The 13,333-nt window shown below is 36.3% G+C and overlaps 1 protein-coding gene across 1 annotated transcript; it reads right to left on the reverse strand.

The window, feature by feature from the left end:
* Window positions 1-553, reverse strand: LOC111596117. Its single transcript, XM_023310182.2, has 2 exons — window positions 446-553; window positions 1-383 (listed from the first exon to the last, which is right to left on the reverse strand). The coding sequence occupies exons 1-2, from the start codon at window positions 510-512 to the stop codon at window positions 19-21; spliced, it is 432 nt and encodes a 143-aa protein (XP_023165950.2). The 5' UTR covers window positions 513-553; the 3' UTR covers window positions 1-18.
* Window positions 554-13,333: the final 12,780 nt, after the last annotated feature.

Genomic DNA, 13,333 nt, shown 5'->3' on the forward strand with positions numbered 1-13,333 from the left:
ATATTGCTATGGTTAAAGTTAATCATAAAAGCTTAAATCTGTTTTGCGAATTTCATAGGGCAACGCTGGATCATTATAACCTAGTGCACGGAATTCCGAAATTTTGTGAAAAAGCTTACAATATGTTCGATATACCAAATGCGTTGACATGCTGCTCGACATGTCGAAAATCATTTGATTTGGCATCACCCGAACGCGATTTATGGCAAATGCCAGCTGAAGCAGTGCCAGGTCATCGGTCAATATATTCCTCAAATACTCCACCGGATTTCTGGGCCGATCGGCGCTGTACCAAACCAATAGCAAACGGAGATTCGACAAGTCACGAATCGTCTGTGGCGCAGAACAACTCTGCAACTGAGCCTCAACGCTGGTTGGCTTCACTGTGGAATAAACCAAAATGGATTTGTATATAGCCTTAAAGCACTGCAGTCGCTCCACTTACCCAAAATGCAATTGCTTAACGCGACAAGTGCTAACAGCGTAACTGCAAATATTATACTGTGCTGCATGGCTAAAACGTGTGAATGGTTACAATGCACAGCATCGACTGTGAGGCACTGAACGATTCGTGGCGTTAATATACTTTGCCGGGACATGACGTCATGCAGCGAAAGAAATAGTAAATATTTACAAGCAATTGCTCGAGAAATCTCGAATACTCATAGCATCTACAGGTGGCAAACGAACGTTGGGAATACCGGCCTTATCACTGTCATTTGCTGGCTTCGTATGCATCAAAGACTTGCGTATGAATGAGGCGAAATTTGATAAGTTCGATAAGGGTTATGTAAAAAAGAAGTATAAAGTGAAGAAAACTAATACTAAAAATGTAAAATAGTTTTATAATAAGTTAATACAAAAAGAAAGTTATCTGCAAACTGTTGAGAATATTGTTATAAATATTGTTAAAAAATATAAATATTGTTATAAAAATAAAAGTTTAGCTCGCATATAAATACTTTTTTTGAAGTTTCTTAGGAAAACAAAAAACATTCTTTTAAATAAACTTAATTTTTAATTTTAATTATTTTCATTTCTGTTTTCCGATAATCAAATCATTTCAATCATCAAATCATTTCCGTAATAACACTCACATGTGCACTTAACTGCTGATTCTACTATGCAGTCAGGTCAGTCAGTCAGTCAAGTGAGTAGTCCTCATAAATTATTTCAGACTAATATGTTATATCTTATGTAAACATACACACATGTAAATATATATATATATATAAAGATGAGAACACAAGTGAATGCTCAGTGAGCAAGCACAAATTATTGTCTTTACATTATTAAAGTAAGCATCTTTAGGTGATTCACTTTTGAATCACAGTTTGATCACGTCCCAACTGGAAGCAAGCAGATAGCTTTTAGGAGCATAAGTAAACAAATTCAGTTACCCTAGAAAATAAAAAAATAATAAATATAAGTGTTGACCGCATTATTGGGTTTATTTTTTTGTTTAATAAGTGTTTGCTTGTGTCTGAGTTGAATGACTAATCCCAAGCAACAAAAAGCAGGTTATTTATGTCAATTGCTTAACTGCCTAAGCCCGACGAGTAGATTTTAAGTAATGCTTATAGATTATTTCACTAAAAATTAATTGATTTATATTTATTTGATATATTTTATAAGCAAATTAAATTTTAATATTTTGAAATACATATTCACTTGCTTTCTCGACTGATACTTTAGCTGCAAAGTACTAAACAATAACAGGAAAATACTCTCTTATCTTTGATACCTCAAATTTGATACACTCATGCAGACACGAGCTTGTAGTTATAAGAAATAGTCTTTATTTGCCAGATTATTCTTAAATATTATTCTTGATATGTTTTTGTGAATAAGAAGGTACAAAACAGACGCTTCGAATTACTCATTTTGATCAATTTGTTAAGAAAACAGTTCGTCGTTCACAAATTAACAGCCGATTACCTTAAAGAGATGTAATGTAATTAAAAGAACGTTGCAGTTGACTGCATAATATTCTTTTATAGTTAATAACAGTATTATTGGGAACAAGAACATAATTCTATATCATCTATAACATAGCTATATAATTGTGGCTGAATATATATTTAATATATTACTTATGTCTAGCGCGATATTTATTATATATAATTGTAATATCGCTTGCAATATCATATAAATATTTTGCATTCAAGCAAATTATTGTTTGACGATGAAATGGCAGCTTCTTCCGTGTGTTCTGGAACAAATGAAAATGCGACCGCTCGCCTCAAGTTTCAAACTCAAAGTGATCTTGTGGCTGTGACATAAATGTAAAGCATGAGCATGATCATGAGCATGAGCATGAGCTAACATACCAGCTCTCACGAATGCATATTTTATAGCTCTTATTGATCTCTTAAATGCAACTGCAGTCTTAACAGTTCGTTAACAGTAGCCATAGTATTTAGTGAGAGACTTGACTACCTGATCAAAAGCATATGCATAGTAATAGTAGTAAGTAATAGTAGTGGAAAATACCTGTTAAAAGCAATGCACAAACAAGCAAAAACAATATTTTTAGTTCACTATATTTACCTTTATTTCCAGTTCTTTGTTCTTTTGGATTCCTTTTTTAAAAAATGTTTTCAACTGTCTTTGTTGTGCGCATCTTTTCACTTAAAATGCACGTTGTAGTTGTTGACTTTTTGACCTGAGTACAGGGACAAGTTCTATTTAAGGTTGATGGAATGCGCGTAATTCTTTTGATTTGGCAGCACAATTCTGAACAATTGCTGGCCTCCTGCTGCTGCACTGGACTGGAACTAAAGCCGCTGCCATTAGTGAGATTAAAACTATGGCCAAGTCGCTGAAAGAGAGACGGGTAGAACGAGAGAGACGCTCTAGTGGCACTGAGGCATTGCTTTGTTTTAGCTTGAACAATGGGCATATCTCTCGTAATGACGCAATGCGTACTCATATACATTGTGCTCTATAGCACAATTGCCACAGTGTGCCCCCTGCACCTGCCACTGCCCCAGCCTGACTGTGTATATATGTCTATATGCAGTATGAGATATATTGCTGTGCGATGCAGGCATCCATAACAAAACAGTTGACACAAATGCAACGAACAGTGCACTCAGAATGGAGCTTCATTGGAGCTGGCATTGGACTGGTCGGGGGTAGCTTCACAATTTGTTGTCTCTCTAATCTAGCTTTGATGGCTTGACAGCCATTCATACAATTTAGCAGTATAAAATACAGTTCAATTTGTTTAATGCAGCATATTGTCTCATGTCCACAAATCATGGGCCAGCCAACTAGGACCAGACTGCAGTTGCTCTGGCGATTCTGTAATTGACAGTTGAAATGCTAAAATCCCATTTGACATAAGCTCGCATTGGACAACCGTAATTTGTAGTACGCCAAATAATCCAAATTAAACAAGCAGCCATTAATAGTCATCACAATAAATAATGCGGGTTAGGTTGAATTAAATTTAACGCCCACTCTAATCCAGCCAAAAACTCTGGCTGCAAATACGTAAATGCAAAATTTCCGGCTGATTCATTTAACAAAAGTTATCTCACTGCACATTCAGCTTTTGCTATTTTAATCAAATTAAGCTCGATGCGACTACTTAAGCTCATTAAAAGCTTAATTTTGATTTGCTAAAGCTATTAAACACAACCCGTCCACATGATTAATCTAATGGGCTTGTGAAACGATTCAATTGGCTTTTAAAACATTTTTTCATCTGACAGTTTTCCAATAGTATTTCTTGGATTGATAATGTAGTCGTGGAGGTGTAGTTTTATGGAGAGTATCCGACTAGGAATAAATTCAATTAATCAACAATATATGCACCTCGGCAACACATTTTTCTGATCTATTAAATACTCTTTAAAGAGAAATTATATTCAGAATACCTTTGCCTAATATATAAAGCTTTTATAACTGGAGCTTGAATGTATATGAAGTATTCAGTTAAGTAAGTTTGGTATTTGAAAAAATTAATTTTAATTTTGGCGTTTGACGCCAAAAAGTTTCTTTGCTCGACATCAAGCACTTGAGATCCTTTCTTGTGGTGGGCGTGTTCCCAAAAGGTAGGCGGGGTAGTTAACGAAGAAGAAAAAGAAGAAGAAGAAGAGAAATGTGCGCGGTTACAAATTGCTTTGGCTGACTTTGTTGTGGCTTTTGGCCAAGTTTGCTTATTCTTAACGTATTACCTGATTCAATTTGATTACGTATACGTAGCGGGCGACGCGCCGCATGAGTTATGAATCAAATTTAAGTTCCATTTTTGCGTTTGACATTGGCAAAACATTTCCACATTTCAACATTTTCTGGCTTTGCCCACCTCGCAGCACAATCAAATGGCGCTCATATATCTTAGGGCAATACAGCGAGTACACGAGGTAAGCTACCAATAAATGGCTATGGCTATGGCTAGGCTGCAAGCGATGGGCGGCAGGCGGGTGGGTGGAGAAATTGGTTGAAATTGTTTGGCTTGAGCATTGTGCATTTGTTTGCCAGGCAATATGGTCGCCAGCAGTTTTATTAAATTCTTACAAAGGCTTCTACTTCGCGTCCAAAAGAAAAGGCAATAAAAATCATTTAACAAAGTCAAACAACAATAAAAATTAAACTTTGCCGTCAACACAGCAAAAAAAAGCCAAGTTGGATGGGTATAGACGGCTATGCAATGCTTTGTAGGCAGTTGAGGAAAGTCAACGGATGCAGATTTGGCCAGAGTATGTAAAACTGAATACTAAACACTGTAGTAAAGCAGGTAAGTCGACTATGGCTGACTGCGTAATACCCTGTACGCATGGCTTGATGCTTGACAAAGCTTTGTTTCCGCCAAATAATTTTTCTGATAAGAATACTTACTCTAATGTAAGCTTACACTAGTGCAAACTTCAACTAATATACTCGTCTTTAACTGTATAAACAGTGTGTATTAACGTAAAAGTGGAGGCAAAGTTGGCAGCAGCCAAGCATAAAAAGACGCCGAGCAAAGCGCACAGAGCAAAAGGCAAAAGTACATAACAAAAAGAAAATTAAATAATAAATATAAAATATAAATAACGCATAGAATGCGAACTGTTCTCAGTGGAACAGAGCACAACAGCCGCACCAAAGCACACCCAAAAAAAAAGAAACTTTTGCGAAATTAATTTCGAAAATCTGCTGCAACTCCTAAAAGTCATGTGTGTGTTGTGTGTTGTCATCGTCGACAGAGGACAGAGGACAGAGGACGGAGGACGGCAATTTATTATGTCATGCCTCGTCAGGCAGCGGCTGATGAAAAGGCAATGGCTAAGGCAATGGCAAACGTAAAAGGCAATGCCAAAGGCAACGGCATCATCATAAATCAATCCATTTGACGACGGAGCAGTGCGACGAATTTAATTACACTTAAGCGAATCGTTGGCCAAAATGAAAATCGTCGTACATTTTGCCAGCTGTGAGTGTTCCAATTTTCTTCAGTTTCATTCACCTCTTGCCGAAATATAATTCAATTCAATCGATGCAATAATCCTAAGTGCTATTCAGAACGCAGCATGACTTCAACAAAAGGCCGAAGAGGCAGACTCTTGGCTTACCAAAGAAACCAACACGTGTGCCAGCAGCTGCTGATGCTAATGCTGATGGATTGAACTCGATAAGGGACTCGAAGAGTCGCGAGAGTCGATAAGCTTCATACACGGAGATTGTAATTAGCTTTAAGGATTCAAGTTATTTGACTAAAGATTATCTGAATATCTTTTTGAAAGCATTTTAAAGACAAAATTATGCATCACTTTAACTAGTTGACACTTATCTAATTTGGCCAACTAAAAACATTATCATCAGATTTATAATTATATAAATTAAAGTAGTTTATAGAGTTTTCAAGATTACTGAAGCTGCTGTATAATCTGTACCAAGGAACTATCGATTGTTGGCAGATATTATTATACAATAAATTGTGACGGATGCTATTTTTAGAGGCTTACAACTTTGAGTAGGCAATATTGCGTTATTTCACAATTCATTTAGAAGCTAATTATTGCTTTTTATTGAGTTTAGTTGAACATTTTGTTATCTATATAGACTTAAATAAAATCAACTAAAAATATTAGTTTCCTTCGTCAAACTTATTGTGCACTCCATCTAGAATTGTCGCATAGAAGGATAACTCGCTGCTTTAGGCGTAACCCTCTTACATCCAAAGATAATTGCTGTTCGATGCGTTTTATAAGCTGCCTGATTCATTGGTCCGTATGTCTTCAAAGACAAATGATGGTCATCATGAAAATTAGTGTTCCATATTGCTCCTTTCACGCGACGGCCGTTGGCTGGGAAAAATCATATTGAAGCATTAATCTCATACCATTATATATCCATAAAGTCCAATATTAAAATCAAATATAGGTTTCATTATCTTATTTACACTTAAGCATATGTAACTTAAAAAAGAATAACTTGAATAACTAAACTTAGTGATAATAATATATCCATAATTCCTCTATCAGAGGAAGCAAGCATATTATTCAATTAAATAACATTTATAAATTTTGTTCACATTTACAATTTTAAGCTAGCTACAAATATATATACAGAAAGAGTTGAACAGACTTTAGCTGCTTAACTAATCAACACTAATAAGGTTAACAACAGAGCAGCAAATATATACCCATTTCATTTTGCTAAATAGCGTATTGGGGCTCATGTCAACATTCTTGCTCTTAGCCAAAATCAACTCTGACATCTGGAGGAGACAACGTGCTTCAAATGTCAGCTAAATGTAATTCGTCACATTCATCAAATGATTTTCCAAGTAAAATTCAGCGAGCAACTATGCCGTGTTCTTACCTGGCGGTGCCACCTCGCTACGCCCACTCGCTAACCCGCGAATTTTACTTTGATTTTTGCCGACGAGCTGCCTCATCAGCAATTCGCCTCGAGGTGGAGCCGCACAAACTATTTTACCAGCTTCTGATGAAACATGTAAAATGCAAACGAATTTTTTAGCACGCACAAAACTTTAGTGTTTTTGCTTTTTTTTGGGAGCGGAGGGAGGTTTGGCACTGCTCCAATTACATTTTGAAGGAAGTAAATACTCTGGAAGAGGAAGCAGCACTCAGTTTTGGCTAGATGGGAAGAAGTTTCAAGTTTGTCATGCGAAAATCATACAAAACTTGGGTTTTCGTGCGCTCACGAAAAGTAATTGAGGCGGAAATCCCTAATTGGCACCTTCAAGTCAGCCCCAACGACGACGACCAAAAAGAAATCAGAGCAATAGAGCCGAAAAAGGAAAAGACGACAACGACAACGACAACTGCCATCGCATGGCATGGAAACTTGCATACCAAATACACACAAACACCCAGCCACTCCATAGACTGTATTATTTTCTGGCCTGGTATTTGGTGTGTGTGTGTGCGTGGGGGCGTGGCTTTGGCCGCACACGTAGTCGCATGCAAATGGGAAAACTTTGCTCATCAGCGCGCACAAATTGAGTGAAATTATCAGTTCAAGTGAAATTTACACTTGAATGTCGGTCGCAGCTCTTAGCGCGCAGCTCGCAACTCGCAACTCGCAACTTGCTCCACTCCCTCTGGTTATACATTATGCGTTTTACCCACCAATATTTCTTCTAACATAGCTAATGAGTTGAGCTTGTTCGAAGAGCACATACCCTCTAATCTGGAAGTGTTTGAGAATAACATAAATGCAATATCCAAAAAAATGCCTTAAGAATACATTTTTATCGATCACACTAGTTCGATAGGACTTTCTTTTGCATGGGAGTTTAATATTAAACTGACTTTGTTTGGTATACACTCCCATAGCTCTTATATAACGGCTATTATAGACATTTATATAACTGAAAAATCGATTTTTATCGATAACAGAACTTTCAAAATTAAGATACATAAATCTCATCTTAATATAAATCAAATATAAGCCATGTGATGCCTTCTAACAATGCGGCAAATAAATACAGCCATAAAAATTCTTACAGAAATCGATTTTTTATCGATATCAGCCAAATTTGCTGGGCTTTTCGATATCTAGCCGAAGACTATTTGAAAGCCATAGAGTATATATATTTATAAATATATATATTTATATGTCTATATAGCAAAATGCCTTCAAATTTAATGCAGCTAATAAAAGAAAAAATATAAATAAATTTAGTAAATATATAAATAAATTAAAAAAAAAATTAAATTAAGAAAATAGAAGATATTAAAAACACACTTTTATGGGTTATTTCCCATTTGCTCCTTTACAAAACCTATCACACTTATATCATACCCTTTCACAAGCTCCCTTCAACGGTATCAGATATATTCATGCTGCTAATTTGGTTTCGCTACACGCGTTTATTTCTGAAAATTCAATTAAACACATGAAAAGCGAGGAAAAACATGTGTGACACGCCCTGATAATTTTCCATCTGACATTTTGGCACAGCCTTTTGGCCCAGTTAATTGTGAACTACGACTTGGCAGCGACACTTGCAAACATCACAGATACTTTTTGCCTCGGATGGCTGCCTCACTGCCTTGCTGCGAGTCGGGCAAGTTCCAATCGACTCATATTCCAGATGCTAGATAGTAGTTAGCTCGAGTTGCTAATTGCCATAAATTGGTTTCGGCTGGACGTTTTAATGACTTGCCTAATGTGCGATAATTTTTCCTATTAAGAATCTTGCCAAAACTCCCAGAAAGCAATATGAAAAAGCAATAAACCTCACACTACTTGCACTTGCAATTATTATTTTAAATTACTTTGCTGCTCGCTGCTTTACTTTCTGCTTTGCTGTGCTTAATAGACAACTTTTTATTCTCTGTGTATAAAAGTAGAAGTTTGTGTTAGGAACATGGAATAAGTGTCTTCTGTGAACTCATTAAAATGTCTTCGTAGAGTATTTACTTTTGAGATAAACATATGAAACATATGCTCATTAATTATCAGATTTAATAAACTTAAAAACTATTAGAGCTAGAGAAGATAAGAGGAGCTACAAGTCTATTCCTGGTAGACATAAATTGAGTTCGGAAAATGATTTTTATTTATTCAGAGTGTGAAATATGTAAAAATAATCAAAAATGTAGAATCAATTCACATGGTTAGCAATGTCCAACTTTTGCCTTGACTATGGTATTCAGACGAACAAGAAACATGTCGAAACTGACTTGCTGATAACTCAGTATGAAATTTCACAAATTTTATTTCTATTTAACTTGACAAAATGCTTCTAGACAATACTCAGAACTGTCATTTAACAAATTTAAAATTAAAATTATATTTTTAGTATTTGCCTAATCTGAAGATAATTTCAATATGTTTTTAATTATATTTAATTAAAAATTAATTCAAAAATTTTAACCAAAACTAGATCTTTTATAAACAAAGTCTGCAGATTAAATCTCTGGCATATAAACATAAACCAAAACTTAGACTAATTTATTATTAGATTTTCAGTTTTCTGCCCCAATCTGTTAGGAGTAGATCTTAATCTTCTACATATATAAATGTGATAAAGAGAGCACAGATATAATAAAAACCTAGCCGAAAGCCATAGCTTTTATAGCTAGGCTCATTTATTCAACGTTCCTTATTCAAACAGAAAAAACTACAGTAATCAATTGTTGTCGATCATCTCAAGCTAACGAAGTGAATTATCGTAACTCATGTCACAATACCCAGCAGCCCACACTGCCAGCCAAGCTGATGTGGCATGCCACCAACTGTGCAACAGTCATTAGTGTAGCACACAATACAAAGGCAAGTGCAGTGGGCCAAAATCAAAGTTCATTATTGCTGCAAATTGTGGGCAAGCACAATCAAACCGACTCTGCCAGGCCGTTGCACATATCGTATACGTAATATTAATACGCAACACTGAGCCAAACTGAACTGAACGGTTGGGCGATTGATCAACTTGCAGCTCAGCGATGTTATTTACGAAAGAGCCAAGAAAATGAGCAATGCATGGCACATAAATCACGCGGAGCATGCGGCGTCTGTCTGACTTGGTGCAGGGCAGGCTGAAGTTCTGGTCGCCAAAAGGCGAGCTCATCAACTAAATGCAAAAGCTGCAGCGGTTGCTACCCAGAGAGCAGCTCGACAAGTGCTGTACTACGAGAATAATTGACGACGACAATGGATAATGAGCACACACACACACTAGACAAGGCAAGGCAAGGCAACAGCACAGACTGCCAGAACTTGTTGTTGCTTTAGCTGCAGGATGCTTGCTCTGTGGCTCTGACTGTGTGCACGCTGTCTATCTGGCTATTATAATCCTGCGGAAACACTTGAAAATGATGGATGAAAATTATCGTTTTCTGCAACGCATGCAAATCCGTTGAATTACTTTCGAATGATTAATGCACTGACATTGGCGAAATTTTCAACAGCTAAATGCAGCGACTATCGCTTACCTCATCATCAGCAGCATCAGCATCAAAAAACAAACCCAAACATAATTAAACCCAGACGGAAGGGAATGCTCAACGAGCACATATCCTGAACTCTGGGAAGCTATCTCTTAGGGTTTTGCATTAGTATTTTTTTGGATTTTAGAAGCAGGTGTCCAAAAAAGAAAATAGTTCTTATGCGTTTATGCTTTACTAGAGCCCCCATACCAAATTTGGTGTCCTTAGCTCTTATAGTCTTCGAGATCAGTCAGATCGTATAGTTCATAGAGATGGCACGACTAGTGAACCTGATAAGCTATATAAACTCTATAGCATATAAGCCAATTTCCTCCAATTATAGAATAACAAAACTAGCTTAATTCTGTTTCTCTTATACTATATATACCCTATACGCTAAACCCTATCACCCCATGAACCCGTCATCTATGCATTTCGGAGTAGAAGATGGAGCACGGCATGAAGGGCAGAGGATATGCCACAGAGGACAGTTGTTGAGCTTCATTTGAAATTCATATTTTAAATATTCGTCAGTCAATTAGAGAGCAAAAGACTCGACACCAAATTTGCATTCGAGCGTAAAATTATCAAATTAATATTCAGTCACCTCGAGAATGGCTGGAATGTATTTAGCATCATAGTCAGCTGCCGTAGAGCATAAGGGCAAAGGACAATGGCTGAGGCTGAGGCTGAGGCTGAGCCAGAAGCACAGGACATTCTCATTTCTACGCAATAAATGTCGAGAAGTTTTTGAATGTAGATGTCGTCAGCATTGCGCATATTTCGGCAAGTTGTCAACGCAAATGGAAAACTTGCTCAAACAATGTCAATTTGATGAGATATTTAAATATGCTCACTCCACACTTTGTGTGTGTGTGTGGTTGTGTGTGTAGGGGTGTTTGTGTGTGTTTGTCCAACCTGTGCTAATTGGAAGCTTTAAGTTCAACAGGGCACAAGTCATGCGCTTAAGCAGCAGCAGCTAGAAATATTTCATGACATTGGCTTAAAGCTTAAGCACATAGATTAATTTTGTAAATTTTCAACGAATCTGATAAGTGAAGTAAAATTAATAAGAAGTTAGCTATTTATTATAATTTCTTTGTGCTCTGAAAGAGCTTTTACAACAGCTAAAAAAGAAACTCACTTTGTTTTAATATTCAGTTCAAGTTCCTATATTCAATCTTAAAGTACGACGAATTGTTAATAAATTAAAAATTTGAATTCAATTTTATTAAAAAATTTCTAAATTTACAATCTTTTTTTATTGTTCTAAAGCTTCAAATAAGTTTTCTGTTTAATCATTTTTTTCTCTTTTAAATTCATACAAAAAAAACTAAGAGCTCGCAATAATAATAATATCCTTTAATTCATATCCTTTAATTCATATGAATACTAAAACTCTACTCCACTCTACTATACTATATCAACAAATGCTCAGCCTAATGAGCTTATGGCACTTTAAGCTGCTTAAGTTAGGCAATTCTTCTTTTGTGCAACTGAAAAGCCAGTCCAATTGCTGGCAATGGCAAGCACAAATCTGGCTAAGCATTTGCAAATGTGCATTGAACATGTATTTATCGATTCAATTAATTAGTTGGGCACAAAGGAGTTAACAATGTGAATTGCTAGCAAATAGGCCAAATCAACGTCAAAATGCTTTCTATTGAGTGTACGAAGCCATTTTGGCCCATTATCAAATTTTAAATGCACTGAGCCTAGCGACAAGTATCCTTGAGTATCCTTGATATGCATACAACAATAAAATGGACAGATGAGTTGCTCACGCATACACACACACACACACACTCTCTTTGGTTGCTTACCAACCAATTCGTGTAGCAAACTAAATCGGGGCAACGCCCACAGCCCACCATTGAGAATTCAGTAACCGCTGCTGCCTTACACACATGCAAATCTAAAGCACTTGTGAGGGAAGCTCGACTGTCCCTTTTCTATTTTCTATTTGCTATTTGCTGTTTGTATGCAATGCCTCTGACCACTTGGCTGCCTGCTGCTGCCTCTAGTCCAGCTGTAGCTCAAGTTCCTGCTCCTAGCTCATGCACAGTTTTTTATCTAAAGCCAAAGTGGAATATATTGAGATGGGCCGACAATGCGCTGTGAATTGTGGTGTGTGTCTATGTGTGTGAGTATTGGACATGGACATGACCATGGACATGGTACTAGCTCTAGCTGGGCCCATATCATTAAGTTTGCACAATGAAGCACACATACACACATTTTGTTTGTCAGTCTAAAGCCAAACAAAAAAGAAGAGAGAAGAAAGAAAACTAAAATCCATAAAAGCGTAGAACGGATAAGTACCGGGGTATTGAATGAAGCATGGAGATTGGTGCAATCTATTGTTGCCTGCCACTTTGTTAAATTTTTCAATCGAACATTGAGGCTTCAACGGATGTCTTTGTGGTTTTGGTTTTTTCATACTGAATTCTCTTTAGTTTTCAGTTTATTTTCTATTTGAAGTGAACGCAATACGAAACCTTATGCACTTCATTGAAATTTAATTGAAAAAATAAAACATTTTGTGATAAGACGTTTGACTATATCGATTTCATCAGTTGAATACTTATTTCGTATTATATTAATCAGTTTTTAAAACCAAGTCAGACATCTATGATAAGATAAGAATTTCAATTTCAAACAATTTCATAACGCGGGCACAATATTGCTATCGTTGATATCGATTACTTTTTAAGGCGCGCCAAATTCAAATAAAGTTGTTAAATGTATGAGTTCCATACTTAAGCATATATAAGCTGCCATGTGTTTTGTACAAAGCTGGGCTATTCCCACCATTCAACATTTAGCACATATATATTTTCATCAAAATGTATATCCAATTAATTTTACAAGTTGTACTGCAAACTTTTAAATTTATCAGTGTTGTTAACGTATGAAAATCACTATACCTCATTTCATTG

This window comes from Drosophila hydei, unplaced genomic scaffold, assembly GCF_003285905.1.
Source record: "Drosophila hydei strain 15085-1641.00,03,60 unplaced genomic scaffold, DhydRS2 tig00008114-arrow-pilon, whole genome shotgun sequence".
NCBI lineage: Eukaryota > Metazoa > Arthropoda > Insecta > Diptera > Drosophilidae > Drosophila > Drosophila hydei.

What these genes read in the sequence shown, in the direction of transcription:
- LOC111596117 (XM_023310182.2), bottom strand. Translation starts at nt 512, where the DNA reads ATGCAGCACAGTATAATATTTGCAGTTACGCTGTTAGCACTTGTCGCG. An exon ending in GTTAAGCAATTGCATTTTGG is followed by an intron (nt 384 to 445) that starts GTAAGTGGAGCG and finishes TTTATTCCACAG; the next exon opens with TGAAGCCAACCAGCGTTGAG.